Source organism: Phocoena sinus, chromosome 10, assembly GCF_008692025.1.
Source record: "Phocoena sinus isolate mPhoSin1 chromosome 10, mPhoSin1.pri, whole genome shotgun sequence".
Classification (NCBI taxonomy): domain Eukaryota; kingdom Metazoa; phylum Chordata; class Mammalia; order Artiodactyla; family Phocoenidae; genus Phocoena; species Phocoena sinus.
This window is the reverse complement of record NC_045772.1, coordinates 50,998,005-51,024,681: the sequence shown is the minus strand read 5'-3', so window position 1 is coordinate 51,024,681 and position 26,677 is coordinate 50,998,005. Positions and strand designations below refer to the sequence as shown.

The 26,677-nt window shown below is 39.8% G+C and overlaps 1 protein-coding gene across 2 annotated transcripts in view; it reads left to right on the top strand.

Moving 5' to 3' along the window:
• The window catches only part of IRAK3 (interleukin 1 receptor associated kinase 3), a 64,449-nt gene that overhangs the window by 24,935 nt on the left and 12,837 nt on the right, over positions 1-26,677 (top strand). For both annotated transcript variants that reach the window (XM_032644767.1, XM_032644766.1), the window contains exons 2-8: positions 6,671-6,853; positions 11,857-11,921; positions 12,757-12,811; positions 14,057-14,208; positions 18,147-18,211; positions 21,850-21,964; positions 22,643-22,761. In XM_032644767.1, the coding sequence (XP_032500658.1) occupies positions 6,814-6,853; positions 11,857-11,921; positions 12,757-12,811; positions 14,057-14,208; positions 18,147-18,211; positions 21,850-21,964; positions 22,643-22,761 (611 nt within the window). In that variant the 5' untranslated portion in view covers positions 6,671-6,813. The remainder of the gene's footprint in view (positions 1-6,670; positions 6,854-11,856; positions 11,922-12,756; positions 12,812-14,056; positions 14,209-18,146; positions 18,212-21,849; positions 21,965-22,642; positions 22,762-26,677) is intronic.

The following is a 26,677-nucleotide window of genomic DNA, read 5'->3' as shown; positions in this document are numbered from 1 at the left end:
ACGTGTACCTGTCCAGTTTTCCCAGCACCACTTATTGAAGAGGCTGTCCTTTCTCCACTGTACATTCCTTCCTCCTTTATCAAAGATAAGGTGACCATATGTGCGTGGGTTTATCTCTGGGCTTTCTATCCTGTTCCGTTGATCTATCTTTCTGTTTTTGTGCCAATACCATACTATCTTGATTACTGTAGCTTTGTAGTATAGTCTGAAGTCGGGGAGCCTGATTCCTCCAGCTCTGTTTTTCATTCTCAAGATTGCTTTGGCTGTTTGGGGTCTTTTGTGTTTCCATACAAATTGTGAAATTTTTTGTTGTTAGTTCTGTGAAAAATGCCAGTGGTAGTTTGATAGGGATTGCATTGAATCTGTAGATTGCTTTGGGTAGTAGAGTCATTTTCACAATGTTGATTCTTCCAATTCAAGAACATGGTATATCTCTCCATCTATTTGTATCATCTTTAATTTCTTTCATCAGTGTATTATAATTTTCTGCATACAGGTCTTTTGTCTCCTTAGGTAGGTTTATTCCTAGATATTTTATTCTTTTTGTTGCAGGGGTAAATGGGAGTGTTTTCTTGATTTCACTTTCAGATTTTTCATCATTAGTGTATAGGAATGCCAGAGATTTCTGTGCATTAATTTTGTATCCTGCTACTTTACCAAATTCATTGATTAGCTCTAGTAGTTTTCTGGTAGCATCTTTAGGATTCTCTATGTATAGTATCATGTCATCTGCAAACAGTGACAGCTTTACTTCTTCTTTTCCTATTTGGATTCCTTTTACTTCCTTTTCTTCTCTGATTGCTGTGGCTAAAACTTCCAAAACTGTGTTGAATAAGAGTGGTGAGAGTGGGCAACCTTGTCTTGTTCCTGATCTTAGTGGAAATACTTTCAGTTTTTCACCATTGAAGACGATGTTGGCTGTGGCTTTGTCATATATGGCGTTTATTATGTTGACGAATGTTCCCTCTATGCTTACTTTCTGCAGGGTTTTTATCATAAATGGTGTTGGATTTTGTCAAAAGCTTTCTCTGCATCTATTGAGATGATCATATGGTTTTTCTCCTTCAATTTGTTAATATGGAATATCATGTTGATTTGCGTATATTGAAGAATCCTTGCATTCCTGGAATAAACCCCACTTGGTCATGGTGTATGATCCGTTTAATGTGCTGTTGGATTCTGTTTGCTAGTATTTTGTTGAGGCTGTTACACTTTTAAAAAGGGAATTCAGAAATTAATAAAAAGAAAAATGGGGAATAGAATTATGTGGGAAAGCTGACATCCCCTGGAACTTGAAAGGTTAACTCCACATTTCCTTAATAGTTTTAAACTGTTCCTTTCCTACTAAGAGAATTGTGAGCCATGAAATGTTTATACCTTTTTATGTGCAAATACTATATATGAGACTCCTGCTGCTATTGCTGCCAGATGGATCTTCGAAAAACTAAAGCTTCCATCTTTGCATCACCTCCTCAGAAATCTTAGATTGGCCCCATTTACTTTCAGGGAAAAATTTTAGGTTACACTGACACTCAGGGCCTCTGTCGGTCATTCAGCAGATACGTATGGAACATCTGCTATGTGCTAAGCACATTCCTATGCAGGTAACACGGAGACTTCATGGAACTTGTTCACCTTTTCTTTAAGTTGAACCCTCTGCTCTAAGCACAGTGGTCTCCTCTTTGCCCCCTCATGCCCTTTTCTTCATTTCTGGAACAACTCTCCATCTGACAGGCTCTTCCCTCTTCCTTCATCTGACTGAAACCCCAGGCCCCTGCTGTTGCAGAGTCAGCTGATGTCCCACCACCTCATGCTCCTTCCCGGGCTGTGGTAGCCCACACGGACATCTTCTTTCTTCACCCCTGTTAAATGATGTGCATGTCTTATCTCACAGAGTCAACGTGGAAAGGGAACTGTTTTAATAAGAAAAACAAAAAGTCCTGCTGTGTGTTACATAAATTGTTAATTTATATGGTACATTATGCCTCTATAAATGTTAGCCAGTTGATTTACTAACAAAGTAGAAATCCAAATTTTCTCTCTGCTGAAATTTTATATTTAGCATTCCCTTATTGGAACGTTCATTTGGAGACTGGGAAGTGTTTTAAAGACTGGAGGTGTTTTAAAGTCAGTGCTTATGTAATCAGCAGGCCAGCGAAGGGCAACTAAATTTAGTGTCTGTTTTAGGAGGGACTGTTTGTCGAAGGACATTCACTGATGAGAAGTTTGAGATTGCTCAGTGAGGCTGTGACTTGTCTGGAGTTGTACTATAGGTTGGTGACAGATCCACCACTAAACCCACATGTTCCTGCATATATCCAGGGGGCCACGGTGATGTCTGGACTGGTGACTTTTCTCATTAGAAGTCAGCATAGTCTATGGGGCTCAGAGTTCATTCTTTTGTCTTGTTTTCTAATCTTAACTTGAGTGGTTTTTTTTTCTCCCCAGGGTGGTATACCCTATCCAGTTATTCCTTAAGAATTGGCCTCTCTTTAGAAATACTCATAGTTTTAAACTTGGCTCAGGCTCCAGAAACCACCCCTCTAGGAAGCCTTCCATGATGCCCCATCTTTAGTTAGGGACCCTTCTTCGTGCTCCACTCACACATGCTGTGTGCAATTACTGCACTGTTGCACACAGTAGATGCTCAACAAACGTTTGAATTACACTGATATACAGTATTTCCTCCAAGAGCTTTTAGAAACAGTTAAAGTGTTCATAAAAATGTGCCTCAACCAAATAGGCAGATGACATCATCCAAAAATACTTTAAAATAGAGTTAGCATGTCTTGCCAACTATTTTTGCTTTGAAGGTTCCCTTCTGGTTTTTTTTTAGTGCTACTCTATCTAAAACATATTGGCATTTGGACAGTCCTTGCCTCTTCATGAGACATCATCTCTACAAAGAGATGTAAAAGGAAGATAGTCTTGCCAGAACTTAAAATATGGAATAAGGGCAAAAACATTCCAACTTAATGAATGATATCATATATTTTGTAGTAACTGTTTTCCCCCTACAGCCTAAGCAGGCATTCCGATTGAATGTTTCAATTTTATCTTCCCTTGTTTGACATGTACTTACCAGAGCAGCCACTTCCTTTCACTCTTTTCGGGTATAAGATATGACTGAAATAACAAAACACTCTGACTTCCCTGGTGACACAGTGGTTAAGAATCCACCTGCTAATGCAGGGGACACGGGTTCAAGCCCTGGTCCAGGAAGATCCCACATGCCACGGAGCAACTAAGCCCGTGCGCCACGACTACTGAGCCTGCACTCTAGAGCCCGCGAGCCACAACTACTGAGCCCGCGTGTCACAACTGCTGAAGCCTGTGCTCTAGAGCCTGTGCTCCCTAACAAGAGAAGCTACCGCAATAAGAATCCCGCGCACTGCAACGAAGAGTAGCCCCCCGTTCGCTGCAGCTAGATAAAGCCCACGCGCAGCAATGAAGACCCAACATAGCCAAAAATAAATAATTAATTTAAAAAAATAAAACATTCAAGATAAAAAACTTTGTATTTGTTAGGTTAGACTAAGTTATACTGCAGTAAAAAACAAAACGAAAAAAAAAAAAAACACCACCTAAATCTCAGTGGTTAGCATAACAGAAGCTTACTTTTGGCTCATGGGAAGAGCACTGAGACTCCAGGGCAGCTGATCTCCATGTGATGGTCCAGCATCTTGGGGCACCCCCATCTTGACATGTGCTTCTACCATTGCTGTGACAGGGATGGGAGCCTGGTGAATTGCACCCTGGCTCTTCAGCGTTTCTGGCTGGAAGAGACACATAGGCGTAACCAACCTAGAGCAAGAAAATACCATCCTCTCTGATGGAGTAGAGGACTAGAAATATTGGTGGGCGCTAACAATGTCTACCAAGTCCATTTTTTTGCTCCGAAATAGGGGCAATAATGGTATCATATTGTGATCTCTTTCAGCTTTTAGGATTTACTTACAGTCTCAGCAGGAACATAAAACTGAAGGAAATTGAATAGTCCAGCAAACCCTTGTAGGACTGAAACTATGGGGGCAAGGGCTGCCATATTAAACAAAAGACATTTGCCTTTCTGATGTCTTTGTTCAAAGACTGTAACTTGTTCAAAGACTGTAACCTTAAGAAATTTTTAAAACCTGTGGAGTCTGAAACAGACTGAACAAAAGATAGTTCCCTAGGGCTTATTGCTCTTCTCAGAGCTGAGAACCTGTTTGTCTTACAAAAGGACATCAGCCTTTGGAGAACATCATTGTTGGAAAAGTGAGCCCTTCCATGAGGTTACCTTGATTCCTCTTGGAGGTCAGCTTCCATATTTGTGTGTGGTAGAGGGAGAGGGGCCGATTCCCACAACCAGTGACAGTGATGTGTTGCAGGTCCCCACAACCACTCTCAGGTGACAGTTGGATTTTATCTATAGATCTGTATCTGGCTGCCTGAATTTTTAAGACTCTGGAGGATAAAGGTATGAGGGGATGCTGCCATCACCATCACCAGCCCTAAAACACGTTGCTAATTTCAGTACTCAGGATGGCTGGCCTAATCCGGGAGTACTGTCCCAGGGACAAGAAAGCTATTCTTTCCATCTGTCGTTTGCTTGCTTTCTTCCCCTTTGCCTTAAAATACACTTTAAAATTTGGGAGTTATGCAGAAAGGCCGTGTAATATCTTACCTGAAGAATCCTATTATCTCAGGGTGCCATAAAAAGTCATATACTAAATCAACTATACTCCAATAAAAATTGTTTAAAAAGTCATATACTTTCAGTACAGCTTTAAGGTATTTATACAGGACCCTAAATAAGTCATATACACTGTTTTCGAGTAATTAAAATCCTGTTATCCCAGTAGAACATTTCCCTGACCCTACCCAGATAATAACTTTTAATTGCTCAAAAATGATCAGCAAAGACAGTCCAGAACACAAAAAAAATTTTTTAACATCCTTATTGTAGTATAATTGCTTTACAATGGTGTGTTAGTTTCTGCTTTATAACAAAGTGAATCAGTTATACATATACATATGTCCCGTATCTCTTCCCTCTTGCATCTCCCTCCCTCCCACCCTCCCTATCCCACCCTTCTAGGTGGTCACAAAGCACCAAGCTGATCTCCCTGTGCTATGCGGCTGCTTCCCACTAGCTATCTATTTTATGTAGAACAAAAATTTTAAACAGCGTTTCATAAAAGCTTCAACAAATGAACCTAACTGTATTATCAATGAGTAACCACACTGAAGAGAATGAGAGAGAAAAGAACTAAGTAACCTTGGAAAACAGGCTCTTCCCAGAATACCCTTAGCCTGAGGACAAAAACACGTGTGCACAAATGCTGTAATTTGATTAGTTAATGTGTTCCTCACAGGGATATGGGTTAGCCATTCTGAAAGTACTGTATGTACGTAGTAGAACTGAACAAACAAGCAAATATATTGTGGATAATGAGAGCAAAGTTTCTCACTGTGTGAGAATGAAGTTATATAAGTGAGAAAGGTCTAAAATGTGCCATATGGTATTGACTTGGATCAGTTAAAAATCATGGTTTTTAACGTGTGTACAGACAGAAATACAGATGCATGGGTGAGAGCACATACATATATTTCCCACCTCTGTCTGCTTGAAAGACCTGGCAGCAGTGAGCACATCTAACATCTAAGTTCTTGCTTTTTAAACACCATTATCCAATAAAACGAATCAGGACTCCTTGGAAAAGTAATTATATCAAGGGCTGGGGCAGGGGGAATACAAAATGAGCCTAGAGCATCTTGTAAAACCAGAACAATAAGAAAGTGTTCCCAAAATGATAGGGCTTGCCAAAAGAATACAGGAGCAGCCTGAATGGACAAAGCTGGAGCAATTTTAGCAACAAAATAAATAATGATACTATTGGATTTTAACCTGTAGAGTAAAATAAATATCCATGAGTCCACACTGATATAAATAAATTAATTACCTAAATAAATGGGGAAGAAGAGATAATACTTTTTTACAGAAGAATTGTAGTTAATGAACATAGAAGGAAAACGGGAAAATTGAAAAATACCAGTAAGCAAACCCCACAGTAATAATTATGATAGCAAGAACCATAGATAGATGCAGATATTTTTAGGCAAAATCTGAGAAGCAGGTTGCTTCCATAGTCTCAGAGTATCTCCCCCAACATAGTTATTAGTTAAAAATAATTAATAATAATTTTATAGTGGGGAAACATGCAGACATCACCTTAACCGAGGGATCAAGGTTAACATCACCCGTGATAAGACATGGACATCATGAACCTCTTGATACTATGCACTGAGAAGGATACAAGAGCATTTCACTGTCCTTAAAGATAAGGAAAAACTGAGGAACATCAGATTAGTGGAGATTAAGGAGAAGGAATAAGTAATTGCAATGTGAGAAACTGGATAGGCTCTTAGAACAGAAAAAAGACATCAGTAGAAAAACAGGTGAAATTAGAATAAGGTCTTCAGTTTAGTAATCTCTGGGTCTGATCTTTGTACCATGGTTACGTAAGATGTTAACATTAGGGGAAGTTGGGTGAGAAATACATGCTAAAATTAGTTCAAAATAAAAATATAAATAAAATGCAACAGAACATATAAGGTACACACAAAAAAACAGGGATTCCAATAGAAGTAAACTATTCTTTGGTTCTTCCTATTACAATTTCCACAGCGGAGCGACTTTCAAGCAGCTGGCTGGATGTTCGTCACATTGAAAAATATGTAGACCAGGGTAAAAGTGGAACAAGAGAATTACTTTGGTCCTGGGCACAGAAAAACAAGACTATTGGTGACCTTTTACAGATTCTCCAGGAGATGGGGCATCATCGAGCTATCCATTTAATTGCAACTTATGGTAAGCATTGATTCTAACGATATGGCTCTTACTCAATTTTATATGAATTGTAACTTGTAAATATTGTATTTTATCTAAGACATTGACTGGTCATGCTGTATGTCAGTGATTCCTTACCTGTGACTTTTATCTGAAGCGGGGTTTGCAGCTTCACACTTTTGTGTCTGACACTTTCTTTTCTTATTGCCTAACTTATACAACACATTCCCTTCTACCACTTTATAGTTTGGTTTTTAAAAAATATTTATTTACAAGCTACGCTTCTTAAAATGTTTCATTCTCACTTAGTTAAGAGAATCAGCTCTCTGTCTAAAACTCTGACTCTCTGAGTCATAAACATGACCAGAACCACAATATGAGGAAAATACAAATAATGCTATAATTTGTTTTACCGTATGATTAGAAGTTAAAAATAATTGGGTTTCCCCGTTGTAGTTTAGTGCAGATGATACCTCCAAAATAACCCTGGGATTTCTCTGTTGTCTTCACTGCTGTTTTCATGCCATGGCTTTCTAACTTCTAACCTGTTTACTGTCCGTTTCACAGTGGCTTGATTCTTCCCTCTCTTTGTCTTCTCTTTCTGATGCTGTGTCATGCGTTACATTTATAGTAACCTGATAAATAAAGCTCATGAAGTTTTCTCTGTTCACTCTTTGTCAATAAGATAATCTCCCAATGTCACCTGTTCTGTTTATTCCACTTTAGATTCATTGACTTCAACAAGAATGATCTTGAGTGATCTTGGGTCTTATGTTATAGATTCAGGGCTCTTAGGTTGGAAACTCCTCTAAATCAGCAGGCTTATTCTTTGGCTTTTTCATCCAGGCATATTTTTAGTTCTGTGTATTTGCACACATGCTCTTTGATAATATATTTTGTCCACTCAAGCCACTGCCTCATCACCTAAAGAAGCTTTGCACACACAAGAAGAAATCCCAAGAGGTTTGTACCAGAAAACTGTAGCTTCAGAATGACTTTTATTTTATAGGTTTTTCACATTAATAAGGTATTAGACAGTTCCCAATAGGCTTCCACCATGATATTATCTGTATAACTTGGCTAATCCCTTTTTTCTGTTGCACACTATTTCTTCACTTAGGTTTTTTTTTTTTCCTTAATGTTTATTTATTTATTTATTTTGTCCACTCCAGGTCTTAGTTGTAGCACGTGAGTTCGTCACTGCAGCATGTGGCTCTTTAGTTGTGGCATGTGGACTTCTTAGTTGCAGCATTCGGACTCTTAGTTGTGGCATGCGAACTCTTACTTGCGGCATGCGAGCTCATAGTTGCAACATGTATGCAGGATCTAGTTCCCCAACCAGGGATCGAACCCCGGCCCCCTGCATTGGGAGTGCAGAGTCTTACCCACTGGACCACCAGGGAAGTCCCTTCACTTAGTTTTATACAGCAGAATGCTTCACTCTGAAGCTGACTGATCAGGTGAAATGCAGTGAGTCTCTGGGAGCTGTAAATGTAATGCCTTTTCATTATCTGAGCCTTTTCCAGCCACTGAAACCACCCACGTGACTTGTTGTTCACGGTATAAACTCACACCAATTTGATAGGACACGGGTATATTTTATACTTCAGTGTTCTGGAATAGATTTCAGGGTGTCATTTCACACTCTATGTTGTTTATTTATGCAGCGGGGAATTATATGGACAAAAATTCCACATCCTTGGTTGACTCCTAGTCTGTTGCACATGGAAAATTAATTTATTTTTTACAATGTGGGATTAGTTGATTTGTGGAAAGGCAATCAATTACTGCCCTAATACCAGGAGGTAGATACATCTGAGATGAAAAGGAGGTTACTGCTTTGTTCTGAATCCTTTGCTAAGGAAAATAGCATTATTTATTTGCAGTTTATTGAGTTAATGCTTTAAATTATGATCTTAAAAACATTAATTGTATAGCTTGTTGAAAGCAGCCACGTGATGGTTCATTGGAAACATCTAAATGTAGCCTGCTGCACAGGTGTTTCCTATGAGAGCAGCTCACTGAAGTCAGGAGTTGGAGCTCCTAATTGAAATGCATAAAGATTTAGTCTTTCTTTGTTGCTACCATGAACAGAGTTATCACTTATCTAAATAATCTGTTTTTGCCTCGCTTTCCTTAAAATTGTTCCAATTGGTGGGATGGTTTCACGTTAATCACCTTAGTCAAGCCATTTTGGATCTCCCATTTTATATGACAGTGAAGTATTGTCTCTCTTTTTATGTGCAGCAAAAGGACAATGGCTTTTAGTGCCCTTGCAGCCCCCAAACTTCAAATTTTGTTCTACACAACAATACCTTATTCAGGATGTTTGCTATTTCTTGCCTAATTGCCCTCGCTGGAACCTCTAGTATAATGTTGAATAGAAGTGGCAAGACCAGCACATTGTTTTCTTGTTCCTGATCTAAGGAGAAAACATTCAGTCTTTCACCATTATGTATGATGTTCACTGTAAGTTTTTCACAGATGCCCTTTACCAAATTAAGGAAATTTTTTTTCTCTCCCTAGAGCTTCATCATGATAGATTATTGGATTTTATGAGTTTGTTCATTTTATTAATGTGGTATATTTTCAGATATTAAGCTAACCTTGGATTCCTGGGATGATCCCACTTGGTCATGGTAACTCATCTTTGTTATATGTTTCTGGATTTAGTATTTTGGTGAGGATTTTTGCATCTATATTCATAAGGGATATAGATCTGTAGTTTTATTGTGCTATTTTGTGTGGCATTGATATTAGGACAATATTGGCCTCAAAGAAAGATTTGGGAGTTGTTTCCTCCTCTTCTATTTTGGAAGAATGTGTGAAGAACTGGTCTTAAATCTTCTTTAAATGTTTGGTAAAATTTACCTGTGAAGCAACTTGGGGCTGGGCTTTTCTTTATGGGAAGTCTTAAAATATTAATTAAATCTCCTCCCTTGTTACAGACCCATTCAGGTTGTTTATTTCTTCTTGAATTAGTTTTGGTATCTTTCTAGGAATCTGTCCATGTCATTTATCTAGTTTTTTGACAAATAGTTGTTCACAGCATTCCCTTATAATTCTTTTTATTTCTGTAAGGTCAGTAGTTATGTCTTTTGTTCTTAATTTTAGTAATTTTGAGTCTTCTTTCTTTTTTGTCAGTCTAACTAAAAGATTGTCAACTTTGTTTATATTTTCAAAGAACCATCTTCAGTTTCATTGATATTTCTCCTCTGTTTTTCTATTCTGTTCTTCTGTTTCATTTATTTCCACTCCAGTCTTAATTCTTCCTTCCTTCTGCTTCCTGTGGTTTAGTTGTTTCTTCTTTTTTAGTTCCTCAAGGCAAAAGTTTAGGCTATTTATTTGATATTTTTCTTCTTTTTAAAGGTGGGCATTAACAGCAATAAATTTCCCTTTAAGCGCTGCTTTTGCTACATGCCATATGTTTTGTTATGTTGTGTTTTTGTTTTCATCCATCACAAAGTATTTTCTAATTTCCCTTGTGATTTCTTCTTTGACTCATTGGTTATTTATGAGTTTGGTGTTTAATTTCCATGTATTTGTCAATTTCCAAAAAAAATTTCCTTTTGTTATTGATTTCTACTTTATTTATTTTTGCATTTTAAAAAAAATGTATTTATTTTTATTTATTTTTGGCTGCATTGGGTCTTCATTGCTGCACGCAGGCTTTCTGTAGTTGCAGTGAGTGGGGACTACTCTTCATTGCGGTGTGCAGGCTTCTCACTGCAGTGGCTTCTCTTGTTGCAGAGCAGGGGCTCTAGATGCGCGGGCTCAGTAGTTGTGGCACGTGGGCTCAACAGTTGTGGCTTGCAGGCTCTAGAGCACGGGCTCAGTAGTTGTGGCACACGGGCTTAGTTGCTCCATGGCATGTGGGATCCTCCCAGACCAGGACTTGAACCCGTGTCACCTGCATTGGCAGGCAGATTCTTAACCACTGTGCCACCAGGGAAGCCCTTGATTTCTACTTTAATTCCATGTAGTCAAAGAATATGCTTTGTATGATTTCATCCTTCCAAATTTATTGAGGCTCATTTTATTGCCTAACATGTGATCTGTTCTGGAGAATGTTCAACGTACACTTGCAAAGTATGAGTATATTCTTCTGTTTTGGATGGAATGTTCTATAGATGTCTGTTCGGTCTAACTGATTTATAGTTTTGTTCAAGGAGGCTTATTATTAATTGATTGTATTTTGTTGCTAGTCTTCTAAGCAAAATAATCTAGGAAACATTAGAATACAATCTAAGAAAATCTAGAAGATGAAATAAAACTTCTGAAGTCTGAATCAAAATGTCAGAAGTAACAGCAAAATATTGCAGAGTTTTAATTTTTTGTAGGAAGCTACATAGACTTCCTTAGTTCAGACAGAAGTAATAGTCTTCAATTGGGCAACATTTGTGGGCATTTGTGATTGATTGCACGTGTGCACACACACACACACTCACACTCACTCACCCCTCTAATACCTTATGGCACAAGATGGGATAAAAAGTGAACTAACCGAGAGAGGTATAATCCCATAATCGTAAAAATTTTAAATACATGTACAAAAAACTGATAACAACATTGCTTTTTTCCTGTCAGTTCTCTCCTTCATACTTCAATATTTTTAATGATGTCTAACAATAATTTAAGATAGGTGCTCATGGACTTCCCTGGCGGTCCAGTGGTTAAGACTCCGAGCTTCCACTGCAGGGGGCACGGGTTTGATCCCTGGTCAGGCAACTAAGATCCCACGTGCCGCGCCTCACAGCCAAAAATTAAAAAAACAAAAATACAAACGAACAAACAAGAAAAAAAGATAGGTGCTCGTGTTTTAAGTGAACAAAGGTATGTTTGTATATTTCATCATTAGAAAGCTCTTTCACATATGGAAATTTGAAACCATTCAATGGGAATGAAACTGAGCTTTAGAAATGAACCTTACTAGCAAGGTATTTATTTTCAGTGTAAAAAAAGAAAAAAAAGTTTGTTAAGAACATAACATTTTTTGTATCTATATTCCCTTATTTCTCTTTCAGGGGCAGCCTTGAATCCTTCAGACCAGAGTCATCAGGGAAAAGGATTTCCGATCATGTTATCCAAGGTACAGCGTGTGCGCGTGGGGAATGACCCTTGAACCCTGTTGCATATATAATTGAGTGTAAGGAATGAAGTTATCAGGCAGAAAAATGCTGTATTTGCAGGTACTTTTTTAAATTCTGGAGAGCTTGAGCTCTCATTCTTGTTCATTTATTTGGGGATTCAGGAAATTGGAGATTTGTAAATGTTTGAAGAGTTAAGAGCTTTGTCCCCTCAGTGATCTGTCAGAGATGAGTCTTAGAACTTTTAAGAGTACTGTAAGTTACGCATTTGTCTTAACTCAGCTTTTAGTTTTCCTGTTCTAGTGTTTTGCATGTTACTGTTAGTTTTTATTAAAGCAAATTAGCGGTGATCATTTTTATAGCAATAGAAGTCATTTAATATTGACTATAGGGCTTCCCTGGTGGCGCGGTGGTTGGGAGTCCGCCTGCCGATGCAGGGGATGCGGGTTCGTGCCCCAGTCCGGGAGGATCCCACGGGCCGCGGAGTGGCTGGGCCCGTGAGCCATGGCTGCCGGGCCTGCGCGTCCGGAGCCTGTGCTCCGCAATGGGAGAGGCCACAACAGAGAGGCCTGCGTACCACAAAAAAAAAAAAAAAAAAAATTGACTATAACTATGACTTTGATACTTGAGTTTTTACCATTGGTATGGAATATATATAGCAGTGAATACTATTGAATAAAATAGAATAACTTTGCATTCTACTAGCTTTCTTCTAAATTAGATTCCACCCTGTTGCACTGTACAGTCCCAGGGGGAGCTTTGGATTTCTGTTGGGGTTCTGTTCTTTCTAGACTTTATGAAATTGAATTATACTTTAATACGTATTTCTTCTCCTAGGAAACAGCTAGTGTCACAGTGGATAATGTTCTTATTCCTGCACATAATGAAAAAGGTAAGAAAAACAAAACAACTTTTCTTTAAATCATGTTTTCCTTTAAGTGAATTCATGAATTCTTTTAAGTGAAATTTAGAAAGATCCAATAAACATAATAACTATTCATTAATATGCAGATTCAGGATAAATTTTTCATAGATATCAAAATATTCTCAATTTTGACTGACACATAGTTCTGATGGGTGATACATTATTGTTATATTAAAAATTCGTTGGCCAGTAAAGAGCATAATTGTGGTCTCAGGAGAATTTCATGACATTTGCTATTTTTATGTGTCATAGGAAGACATTTAAAAATTATGTTGGGTTTTATACAGTTTTAGAAATTTTCATAGCACTTATAGAGAAATCTTTAGAGGTGATTGTAGAGCAGTGCTGAAGGTCACTATGAAAATCAGTTATTTTCCACACCAACTTTCCTACTTTATCAGCAGGGAGAATAATTTACTTCTATCTGGGAATCATTCTGATAAACTTTAGTGGCTATTTAAGGCTGCCTAGCCTAATCTTTGCCACTAGATCCGATGCTTCTTTGGTTCAAAAGAGAATTAGGATAGTTAGATAAGGTTGTGGTCCTTTAATGTTTAGCAAAAAAGGTTTAAATCAAACAGACTAAGTGTGTAAATATAGCCAAAATTGGTCTCTGAAGCATTTAGCCAGGCTTTTCCCTTTGAATTTGTATTTGATTACCTTTGAAATGTTTCCTCCCAATCTCTGCTTTAGATGATTTTTTTTAAAAGCTGAAGCATCTTCCTGATTTACTCTGAGCAAGTTAGTTAGCCATTTGGAGGATTTGGCTTATGAAAAACGTTTCTCCCAGTCATGCTTGGAGAATATTATTTAGTCATATCGAAATTTCCACTTCTATAATTTTTTTTTTTACTGGTTTTAGGTTCATAGTGGGTCAACAGCAATCTGTTGATTTAATGACAGGGAAACAGTCTTGGAAAAGTTTCCCCAACTAAGTTGTCTGGCTGATCTCTTTGGGAAGGTGATAGAATCACAGTGCTTTTGTTTGAATATCTAAAAAGCCATTGGCTCTGTGGGATGGTGGGAGCCAGGCCCAAGTAAATGTACAGAGAGCACATGGTGGGCTTCAGTTTTTGCTCCTGGGCCTTTCTCTGTTGACTTTTCACTGGGCCCTGATTTGTTTCTAGTAGGGAAGTCTTGATTCTTTATAATGATGGTTGATTCTTACAAAGAGAAAAAGTAACTTATCTTCTCCCTACTTTCCTTCCTAAGGAATATTGTTTAAATCCTCCATCAGCTTTCACAATGTCATAGAAGGAACCAGAAATTTCCACAAAGACTTTTTAATCGGAGAAGGGGAAATTTTTGAGGTATACAGAGTGGAAATCCAAAACCGAACATATGCCGTTAAATTATTTAAACAGGTATGGAAAGAATTACTATCACAGGATATCCATTCCATTTACTGGCTCATATTTCACATTAAAATGTGTCATTTTTCATCAACATTGAAAGGAGGTATACTTGAAAATAAAATTTCATAAATGGAAATAAGATATATGACCTCTGGTGACTGGAGAAATGACTGAGAAATGAATGCCTGTCTTGCAGGAATGTGGAAGTTAAATCCTTCCCCTCCCCAGATGTATGGCCTGAGAAAGACTTTTCTGAAAAGCGTTGTTAGGACCATTGGGACTTTGCTTAAGATGGTCGGATTGTGCTGGTCTGCTCCAGTTTTCCTGGCTTTCTAGGATGGGCAGCGCCCTCTCCAGGCAGCTTCACAGGCTAAGCCACAGACTGAAATTCGGTGCTACTTTATGAATCGTCGTCTTCAATCCCAGTTCAGGAGAGGCGGAAAGAGGAGGCTTTGGTAGGAGCAGCATGACAGTGATCGGTGCAGGAGGTTAGAATACAGCTGAGTACAGCCAGGGAAGCAGAAAGCCTACTGGGGGTCCGACGCAGGAGTCAGGAGGAGATAGGTCTGCACACGCATACCCAAAGAGCTGTTCTTCATTGTTGGTCAACAGCCAATAAACATTTACTAAACTTCTTTTACGGGCTGCGTGTTGGGTGGAGATGAATAAAGCATAGTTACATTCTGCAAGAGTTCCCAGTCTTATGGGGAAACCAGGTAAAGAAACGGTTAAATTGCAGTGTGATAAGCACTTTAGCAGAGATTTGCCCCAAAGGTGATGGGAGCACATAGAAGATAGGCAGAGGAGGGGCTGGCACAGAGTAACCACGCAGTAAACATTTCCTCAGTAAACAAATGGAAAAGGGGATGAAAGGCGATGACCTTTCAAGTGGATTTTGAAGGATAAGGAGAATTTCTCAGGCAGCGAGGGAAGTACTTTCTAGATGGAAGAGATAGCAGGTGCCCAGGCCTAGAGGCACATGCATGAAAGCCTGTGTCTCACTCACGAAGACCAGTTCGTTTGGTGGAGTAGAGTTTAGCGTGAGAGGGTGGGAACGTAGTGGCATCAGATGATACTGGAAAGATAGGTGAAGTCCATGGATGGTTTCTAAGTAGGAGAGTGAAAGGACGAGATTTGTGTTTTGAAGTATCACTTTGATTACCGGTCAGATGATGGACTGGAAGTTGGCAGGGGCACTGGAGGAAAGACGGCAGGAATTAGACTAGAGGTAGAAAGACCTGGCAGAGGGATATTTCAGATGTGTAAACTGAAGTGGATAGGGCTGAAACCTGTATTCTCCAGTTTAATATTAGAATCACCCAGGAAGCGTTTTAAAAACTGAGCTCTGCAGCATCTGGTTGGGTCAGAGTAGTGGTGGTGGTAGGCGTCCCCAGGTGGTTCAGATGTGTGACCAGTGTTGGTAACCGCTCTAAGCCAGGGCAGAGGCAGTGGGGATGGCAAGGGAGGGTCTGAAAGATGAGGTGAAATGGAGCAAATCTGGTGATCTGTTAGACAGGGCTGGGGAAATAGGGGAGAAGGAGGGATCTGAGGTGGTTCCAGTTTTGCAGCTTAGATTACACGGCCTCTTTAAAAAAATTATTAACCCAATTTGTCCATTTCCTCAAACTGCATTTGCCCCACTAATTCTGTATAGACATCTCAAGATTCCTGAGAAGATGAATGTCTAATGAAGAAACGAAACAATCTATTGTTATAACCATTCAACAGGAAGAATGTGGTTACTCTAGAGGTGTCCTAACTGAAGGCTGCTTCTTAGGGCCGGTGTGTCCCTGGCCCCATTTGTACATTCTCTTCTGGTTGAGCCCCAGGACCACCTCCCCAAAGACTCCATGCGTCTACTTTCCTCTTCTCTCTGCAGCTGCCACCAACTCACACTCCCTCTTGGGAGTGTTCTTTCCAGGGGTCTGGCTTCAGAATGGGATGTCTTTGCCCTTTCTGTCCCAAAGACAATGATCATTTCCTTGATTGCCTCCGACCCCTCCAGGATGGTTTTGGTGACCCTCCTCTGTACAGTCGCAGGAAAATACCACTGTCTCATAGTATTGATTTCTTCATCTGCCTCTCCCAGTGGACTGGATGGTTTTCTTTAAGGAGCTTTTATTTATCTTTGTATCCCAATGCTGTATTACAGAGCCTGGCCTATAGTAGTTGCTCAATAAATGTTTGTTAGGTGAATTGAATGAAGCACATAGGCTGTTCTCATGAATTTAGTTGCTATTCAGTATTAGTAAAAAGGCAGGAGGTAACAAAGTTACCCAAGACCTAGAGATTGTACAAACTCCTACACACACATACACATACACATCAGGAAAAATGAGATAATTTAATGAAGCCTTAGCCACACAACATTTTTTACTAGAAATGTAGTTTTGTAACATTGAGACCTTCATTTCGGTAACCTTTCTCAGAGGGACTGAGGCTGGGAACTGTACTTAGGTGTGTTAGATTAGTGTATCCAGCTCACCTGGGGATCTTAACAGTGCAGATTCTGATTCAGCACATTTGGGTAGGGACCTGAGACTCAGCATTTCCCACCAGCTCCCAGAGAAGCACAGGACACACTTTGAGCAGCAAGAGTGCTAGGGTAGCATGAACACAAAAACTAACCCCTTCACTTTTTTCAGATTAAGAAAACGAGGATCCCAGGGAGGTTTGGTGACAATAAGTCACAAATAATGAGTGTTAGAGGTGGGCCTGACACCCAGTCCACTCGCTCCCAGGGCAGTGGTTTTTTAAAATGTAAATTCTCATAATGTGGTCCTGGCAAATGATTTGTTAGACTAGTTTATTGTTTCTGACTTCTTCGGTTAACTTGGAAAATAGTTTCCAGGATTCCTGTTGGATTTCTCTCCCTTTGTTCCTGAGGACAGAGAGCTCTAAAAACTCTGCCATGGGACTTCCCTGGTGGCGCAGTGGTTGAGAATCCGCCTGCCAATGCAGGGGACACGGGTTCGACCGCTGGTCCAGGAAGATCCCACACGCCACGGAGCAACTAAGCCCGTGCACTACAACTACTGAGCCTGCGCTCTAGAGCCCGTGCTCCGCAACAAGAGAAGCCACTGCAATGAGAAGGCCGCGCACCACAACAGAGAGTAGCCCCTGCTCGCAGCAACTAGAGAAAGCGCGCGCACAGCAACGAAGACCCAGTGCAGCCAAAAAATAAATTAAATAAATAAATAAATATTTAAAAAGAAAACAAAAACAAAAAAGAACTCTGCCCTGTCTAGCAATTTGCAAACGATAACTGGAGCACACTTACTTTAACCCTTTCATGGTAGAAGTTAGGAATTTGAGATTCAGAGACATGCAATGATGTCAGGTGTATGAAGTCATCAAGAACAGTGGAGGTGCTCCATACAATATTACTGAATTCATTAATTCATATGTCAGGCACTCTGCTAGCTTCTGAATCTTCTCTGAAGTAAGGAGTTATATGTTTCATTTTCCAAGTGGGCCCATTTTTTCAAAATTAGTACAAAGGTAAACTTGAACCAACAGCCAAATGACCCAAGTCATAAATGCCAAATTATTGAAATCAATTCTAATCAGAATACAACTATCACAACCAGAATTCTTTGAGATCAAGTGGGGAGTTTCTGTCATGGGATTTTCTTTGAATACATATTTTTGAATTCATGTAAATGTGTACAAAATATGGTGAAAGGGTTTGAATATAAAATAGAGCAGTATGATACATTTCATGAAAAAACCTCTAATTCAAAAGCAGTGGTTCGAAATCTGTTTTGGGGTTAATGGATTTTTGAAAGTCTGATGCAAGCTAAGGATCCTCTCCCCAGAAAAATGTTCATATGCATTTATGCCATAAAGTGTCTAATTTCAGGGAGACTATAGACCCTAGGTAAGAATCCCAGAAATAGAGAGATCCTTTCATTATTTGTTTTCTTGTGTTTCTGTATGATATTTAGGAGAAAAAAAAGCAATGTAAGAAACAATGGAAGAGCTTTTTATCTGAGCTTGAAGTTTTACTGCTGTGAGTATATTGCTTTGGATTTCTCCACTTGTGCCTGGTTTTCATCTCTGTTCATCTTTGATTCTACAGCACAGAACTTGGCATGGTTGGCATTTAATAAATGTGGGTTGGATGTTAGAACATCGGGTAGAATTTTGACATCTGCTTTAGTATATTCCTTGGAATACATTTTAAAGTAGACCATTTACATAATTCACTTGAACATATTTTAACAAGAAACTGTCACAAGGAAATGGGTTAAATCATGTGTGACTAACATGACTGAATGTAAACTAATTCTTAGAACTTTAGAATTGTATATATTTTACCATTTCCCCCCTTTCTTAGAGACATTCCAGTCAAGAAACTGTTTCATCAATATAAACCTCTTCTGGAAGAGAGTTTTAGGCAAAGAAATCAAGTGCTTTCGATGTGCACATTATTTTCTGGGAATTCATTCATGAACTTGAAAGTCCTTGGAGATAAACTAAAATGACTTCGTTTTCATATATATTCATATCTGCAGCTGTGCAACCTGTCTCACTGAAGGCCCCTAACCCTATAGAGTTCAGTCATCACCCTTTACAAACAGAAAATGTTCTTCTCAGATGTTTTCTAAACCAATACATGAATTGGGGGGAGAGAGGTATTCTCCTAAATCCTTCTCCGTTTATACCCAGGACCAGAAATCAAAATGTTAGAGGCTAAGTATAAACACTTAATATATCATTTAGTCAACAAAAAACTAAAACCAAAATTGTAATAAGGTTTTTATATTTAAACTTTATTTCTTTGCTTATGAATAAATAATAAGTTCAGACACTTCAAAATTCCAAAAGGGCAAAAGGGTAAGCCAAGAGATTTTCTTCCACTGTTCTCATCCAGCCACCCAGCTGATTTTCCCAAAGGCAACAGAATTATCAGTTTCCTGTATATCTTTTCAGAGATATTTTATGTGCAAGCATATATGTATTTTGTTTTCTTACTTTCCTCTTCTCACACAAGAGGTAGCATGCATACATTGTTCACTTTGCTCATTTTAGTATTCCACTGTGTGCCGTGCTGTAATGTAATCAACCGGTTTCCTACTGATGGATGTTTAGATTTCTCCTAATCTTTTACTTAAGAAAAAAATGCTACAACAAGAAACCTTTTATATATGTTATTTCAGACCTGTTGGAAAACTTATCTAAGTTTTAATATCGCTTAGAAAACTAAGAAAGCTTCACATAAATAAAATTATAGGGTCAAATGGTTGTATGTGTTACATGTTACCACATTGTCCTCCAGTAGAAGCTATATGGATTTACACTTATACCAGTCATACGTTAGAGTGCCTGGTTCCCCATATTCTTGATAACATAGCGTTTATTCTTTTAGATTTTTCTGATGTGCTAAGTGGAAATGGTTTCTCAGTGTAGTTTAAATTTCTTTTTCTATGATGAATGAATCTTTTCATATATTGAGATGTATTTCCTTTTCCATGAAATATCTGTTAATGTTTTTTGCCCATTTTTTTATTAGGCTGTTGGGTTTTTTCTTAATGGTTTGTAAGAGCATTTTATATATTAGAGAAAATTAGCCCTATTTTTATGTTACAAGATACAAATAATTTTTTACCACATTTTCATTTGTCTTTGCTTATTCTAGTTTTGGCCCTGTGAAAACAGTTTTCATGTAGTTGAATTTAATCTATACTTTCTCTTATGGATTCTGGGTTTTATATTATCGTTTAAAAGGCCTTCCCCACTGAGAGGTTTTAAAATAATTATGCCATTTTTTCCAAGTGCTTTTATATTTTCATTTTTTACATTTGTATATCTGATCCATTTGGATTTATTCTGCTGACGCATTTATGTATTACTTTAGAGAGAATTAACAACTCTATGACATTGAATATTCCTGGTGTGCCATCATTATCATTTATATTGCTAATATTTCTTTAGTTTTAGGCCCTATACCAGGTACTTCACATGTATTAATTCTGTAATCCTCACAACAATCCTGTGAGGTGAGTCCTGCTATTATCCCCATTTTGCAGATGAGGAAACTGAGGCAGAGCGTACTTTTTTTTTTTTTAACAAGATCCAGTTTATTTCCTGAATCATACTCAATCTCCCTCTTCTCAGACACTTGCTAGTAAATAGGTCAGAGGCAGGCTTCTCCTCATAGAACATACTGTCTGGAGTGGGTTTAGGGGAGAAGTGCACAGGCAAACAGGCAATTTCAGTAAGTTAAATAATAAGACAAGCAAGTACAGAGCACTGAGGGAGGAGGAAATGCTAATTTGGGGAGGCCGGTGGGCAGCAGAGTAGGTGTCTTGGAAAAAGTAATGTCTAAGCTGAGACCTGAGGATGAGTTTTTTTTGTTTAATATTAAGGGAACTACTTAAGGGATTGTATTATGTGTTTATGTATGTATACTTACGCACACACACACATTGCCTTTCTTGAGGAAGAAGGAATAGAGGGACTCAGAAGGGAGGTATATATATATATACACACACACACACAGACACACATGCACACACACACGTGTGTTTTATAGGTAAGTTTTGCTACTGAAGAAATGTGTAATAGGATTTTTTTTTTTTTGCGGTATGTGGGCCTCTCACTGCTGTGGCCTCTCCCTTTGCGGAGCACAGGCTCCGGACGCTCAGGCTCAGTGGCCATGGCTCACGGGCGCCCAGCCGCTCCACGGCATGTGGGATCCTCCCGGACCGGGGCAGGAACCCGTGTCCCCTGCATCAGCAGGCGGACTCTCAACCACTGCGCCACCAGGGCAGCCCTATGATAGGGTTTTATATATAACACCATTTATGGAAAAATAGCTTTATTTATTTTAATATCACCGGGCATGCCTAAGACATAGGAGGTGTGCCATAAATAATTGTTGAATTGAGCTGAGTTCACGGTATGTGTGGTGAATTTCACATGTTTTATATTTCATAGCTGTTACTGGGTTCCATTGGTTTTCACAGTGATGACACATGCCCTCAAGAAATAGAGTTTTTTTAAAAAAGAACCTGAAAAATATATACGATACTGACACAGAATTCTGGGATTTAAAAATCAGTGATGTGTTTTTCAGCATCAAACTTTACTAGTCACATGGATTTCAGGTAACAATACAAGCTTTCTGAAGGCACTGGATGTCTCTTAACTGTGTGACTGGGGCCTAGTACAGCACTTGACATGGTAGCATTCAGTAAATGGATGAATGAAAACAGTCTTCCGAACTCTTCTATTTTGGTGATTTTAGTTACACATGTATACCTGAAGCAATGAAATGGATAATTTCAGTTGTATTATCTTTAATAAATAAGTTATATTGGGTTTCATGTTGATAAAAATAAGTTAATATCAAATATTGTTTTCTATTTGTTGTAAAGTTCCCCAAACCCCAAATCTTAAGAGCTCTTTACTTTCTTAAGATGTCTGTCTTATATTTGGATATTGGCTAATATCTGTCAGAACGCTTTAGACCAATTTGGAAGGCAAATCTGTATCATGTGTCCATTGAAATTCCTTCTCTCTTGGCCAAATTTATATTCTGCTTTATACCTATTCCCCAACCCACCCTACCATCCCCAAAACAGTGTTATTCATTTCCTATTTGAATAAACAGTTTGATGGATTTAAAAAATCTTTTGTTTCAAGGTTCCAACATCCAAACATATTGGAGTTGGCTGCATATTTTACAGAGAGTGAGAAGTTTTGCCTGGTTTATCCGTATATGAGAAATGGATCACTTTTTGACAGATTACAGTGTGTAGTAAGTTACATCTATTACTCTGCCTGATACTCTGACCCTCTAAAGCCCTGAGGCAGCTGCTGAAATACTTGAGCTATTGTGTGTTGTGCAACATGGTGGCCAGGAGAGTTGCTGGGTCCTTACTCCTCATTGATACCATGTCTCAAATGAGTTTACATCAACTACCCTTATTTCTCAGATAATTTTTATTTGCATAACTTTACGCAAAGTACCATTCAGTACAAAGGATAGACATAAAAGTGATAGACACCTCAAAGAGAAGGAACGAGGTTGAATAAATGCTGTGGTTTCTCTTTTGTGATGTTTCTGAAAGATACGTTTTAAAAACTGATTCCAAATTGATTAAATTTCAATTAAGATGAGAATAAAAACGGATTATTTTCAGTTACCCACACTGTTGTCTGTTGTGCCACAGTAATTTTAAAATCTTGTTTCGTGAACTCTTCAACATCTTATTAGCCATATTTCAATTAAGATAATATTAAAATTATTGGGTATTTCCATTGCCTATAAATGGGCCTAGAACCAGCGTTGGTAGTAGAGGGAAACCTATTTTGAATTAAAAATAAGTTACGGTAAACTACAATGTTCATTTACCCCCTCTCGCCACCTCCTCATTAGCGTTCATTGGTTTTTACTCAGAAAATACAACCAAGCCAACTACTGTTGTCTTTTCAGGGTGACGCAGCCCCACTCTCTTGGCACATTCGAATCAGTATATTAATAGGAACAACCAAAGCCGTTCAGTACTTGCACAACACGGAACCGTGCTCCGTCATCTGTGGCAGTATATCAAGGTAAATTATCCCAGAGCTGTAGGTTACAGCTGAAGGCCCCTTTCATCATCATGGATGAGTCGGACTTCACCCTATCTTCTGTCTGTAGTTTCCCTGGTGTGTGTGTAACGTGTTAAGAAATCTCACTGAAGTATTTAAAAATCTTTCCTTTTAACGAAAACATGTCTACCTAATTTTAAAGGCTGCACTTGTATTGCCAATCGGAGAGTTTGTATTATCTTTGGGAATTATTAATGAACAGTGTAGGATAGACAGTTTTGTGTATTTTATTAATTATACCTCACAGCAAACTGTGAAATGAACCTGTATTCATCTCACTTCTTTAAAAAAAGAAACTGAGGTCTCAGGAAAGGTTAAGTGGCTTATACAGGGACTCCTCACAAGATGACAGTAGTGATGGGCAATTTAAAATCCTTCCTCCTTGAGTCTCCAGCCTCCTGCCATGCCGCTGAGCCCGCTGCCTCCTAGCTGTAGGTACTCACCTGTGACAAGCTGAGCGACAATCCCAGTGTTCATTTTTGAGACACGTGAGAAGATTAGAAGCAACATCTTCCGTCTTTTTTCTTCTTCAGCAGACGTAAAGGATGATTCAGACAGAGTATGCCCTGTAGCAAACCCCCCCACCGCACCCCGCTGTGCATTTTTCCTGTGTGCCCTTCATCATGAACCTGCCTCAAAGTAGGTAAATACACCTTTGCTGAATAGCAGAGGAGACTGAATTTAAAAGCCTCTGCCTCTTGTGAACCATCACCTAGTATCTTGGGAAAAGCTTTAAGTGCGCCTTCAAGTTGAACCGGAGAGGAACTGATTGCTTACTTTGTTTTTCTGGTGCAGTGAATTTCGTATAAAAAGACTCTAGATTTTGTTTTGTCCTGCGGGAGTGGTGGGGCTGGGGTGGAGGGGACACAACCCGTAGGCGTCTGCTCCTGTCGCAGTGTGGCAGTTCATCAACTGCCCGTGGAATCAGTGTAAAATTTGTGTGCCCTCATGGGGCCCGGGACAGAGATGGACAGTGAAAGTCTCAGCGGTCGGTGGAACCTCCCTCTTCCACTCAGCTCTCAGCCAGCTCAGCACTGTAGGTGCTTAAATATATGTTCTAACTGGGTAGATAGATAAATAAATACCTGGAATTTTGCTATACATATTCTTTCTTTGGTTTAAAGTGGCTTGAACTTTTTTTTTTTTTTTTGGTACGCGAGCCTCTCACTGTTGCGGCCTCTCCCGTTGCGGAGAACAGGCTCCGGACGCGCAGGCTCAGCGGCCATGGCTCACGGGCCCAGCTGCTCCGCGGCATGTGGGATCTTCCCGGACCGGGGCACGAACCCGTGTCCCCTGCATCGGCAGGCGGACTGTCAACCACTGTGCCACTAGGGAAGCCCTGAACTTATTTTTAATCCCATGAAGTAATCCATTAATTTTAAACATTTTCCTTTTGTGTGACTGATTCATTACCTCCTTTCCTGAAAGCAGAGCTTGATAGGAAAGAGGGATGAGAAGGGAGACAGTGTGGAGGTCCTGGTACTTGATGGGAGAGGGGGACAGGGAAGGCCACCGACCAGAGCAAAGGGAACATCAGGATCCCGGCTCTGCCTGAGTCACAAGGCTTTCCCACAGCTGACAGTGGGCAGGGAGATTTGCATGTGCCCCTCCAGCACGCCTCTCCTGCTTTTAGGTCGGAGCACAGGCTGTGACCCTCATTTCTGCTTTCTCGTGATTGGCAAGTGTCTTCAGGCAAGTTCCCAGGAAGTAGGCTCAGAGGCAGAGATTTGCCTGCAGGGGAATTTTTTGAGAATGCTCTCGGGAATAACAAAAGTAAGGGAAGGAGGAGGAAGACAGAATTGGGCGGTTGGAGAAGCTGCGCTGGGATATGGAAGTAGAGGCCTCGGCAGATGCCACGGGCACTGCTGAAGTTGGGGTGGCCCTTAGAAACTATCCCCAAATGAGGCAAGGTGCTTGGGTTTTGTCATCCCTGCATCCAGCCAGCCCTGAGTGGGGCTGTATTGGGGTGAGGCAGCTCCCTTCTCCCACTAGCAATTCCCAGGTTGGGGCTCAGCTGGGAGCCCTCAGCAGCCACGCCTGCCTGTTGGGGACCGAGTGCCTCCCTGGATCGGGAAGGAAGGATGGGGCCACACCACTGCAGCCGCCACAGTTAGGGAGGAAGTCGGCTGCACGGCACTCTGCAAAATGTGACCAAATGATTTTCTTTTTCTTGTACTTTCCTCCCCACCTTCTTGCCATCCTGTCCTCTTAGTTCATTATCCACAATTGTTTAAATCAGAGAGCTCTGGTTTAAGAAGCTGGCTTTAAAATGCGATTCTGAGCCAACTGCTTGACTCCTCTACGCCTCAGGTTTTTTCCTCTGCGAAGTGCTAATAAGAGAATAATAGCTTCTACCCCTTAGGGTTAAATGGCAGAAAGTCTTTCCGGTGCTTGGCAAAGAGGATGCACTCACTAAATGGTGGCTCCTGTTATAATGGTCAAGAAGCGGTAGGAGTAGCAGAGGCGGAGGCTAAGAGATATTCTGGCCGGTCAGCCTTTTTACTTATCACCCTTTTACTTATTGTCTTGGTCCGTTTGGGCTGCTGTAACAGAAATACTGTAAATTGAGTGGCTTATACACAGTACACATTTATTTCTCATAGTTCTGGAGGCTGGGAAATCCAAGATCATGGCCCTGGCCGATTCTGTGTCCCGTGAGAGCTCACAGTGGCCGTCTTTTCTCTGGTGGAAGGTGTGAGGGGTCTCTCTGGGGTCTCTTTTATGAGGGCACTAATCCCATTCATGAGGGGAGCCGTTATGACCTAATCACCTCCCAAAGGCCCCACCTCCTAATACCGTCACATTGAGGGTTAGGATTTCAACATAGGAATTAAGGGGGGACACATTCAGTCCATAGCCCTTACCTCTATCATCAATTTATTGCGTTTGAAAAGTGGACCTACAAACTAAGTTCTCTTTTAATAAAAATCTTTTCTGTGTTAGCACATGTTTATTGAACATTTTGCAAATCACATTCATTTTAGTTCACAAATATTTATGGAACATCTGCTGTGTGCAGAGCATTGTCTTAGACCACAGTTGGGGGAAGACATTGACCATCGTAGTCTTGACCTGGAAGCTTCAACCTGGTGATCAGATCGATAGTGAAAACACAGAAAATATATGGTGTGACACTATATATGCCTAATGTGTGGTTGGTCTGAGAAGGCTAATTCTAATTAGGTAGTTCCAAGCCAAATCTTTGAGGAAATGGTCATTGTCAGTGGATTGGTTGAAAGAAGGGAAGAGAATATTCCTGGTGGAGGCATAATTTATTCAAGGGAACAGAGTAAAGAAATGCTGGGTGTATAATGAAATCAAGACAAGTTAGTTGAGGGACTTCCCTGGTGGTCCATTGGCCAAGACTCCGCACTCCCAATGCAGGGGACCTGGGTTTGATCCCTGGTCAGGGAACTAGATCCCACGTGCCACAACTAAAGATCTCGCATGCCGCAACTAACACCGGCACAGCCAAATAAATAAATAAACACTTAAAAAAAAAAAAGACAAGTTGGTTGATTGGAGAGGAAAGGATGAGATTGGAGAATAATGAAAGCTAAGACTGGAGAAAAATAAGGAAAACTGTGGGGAGAGGGCTGGATGGAGCTTTGAACACTTCCTAGGCTGAGGACCTGGGTTTGATAAGCTAGGCTCTTACAAGGGACTCTGAGGCTTCTTCTCTCTGGGGTATAGGTGGGAACAGAAAGGTTCTGAAGTCTCTTAGGTGGTCTCACAATTTAAAAGGAGGCTATATCTTTCAGACCAGTATCCCAGGTGTTTGTCTGGATGTGCTGAGCTATAAAATCACTTAAATAACACAGAGTGCTCAGCAGGTAATATTGATACGAGTAGCAAAAGAGATCTGATCGGAGAAAGG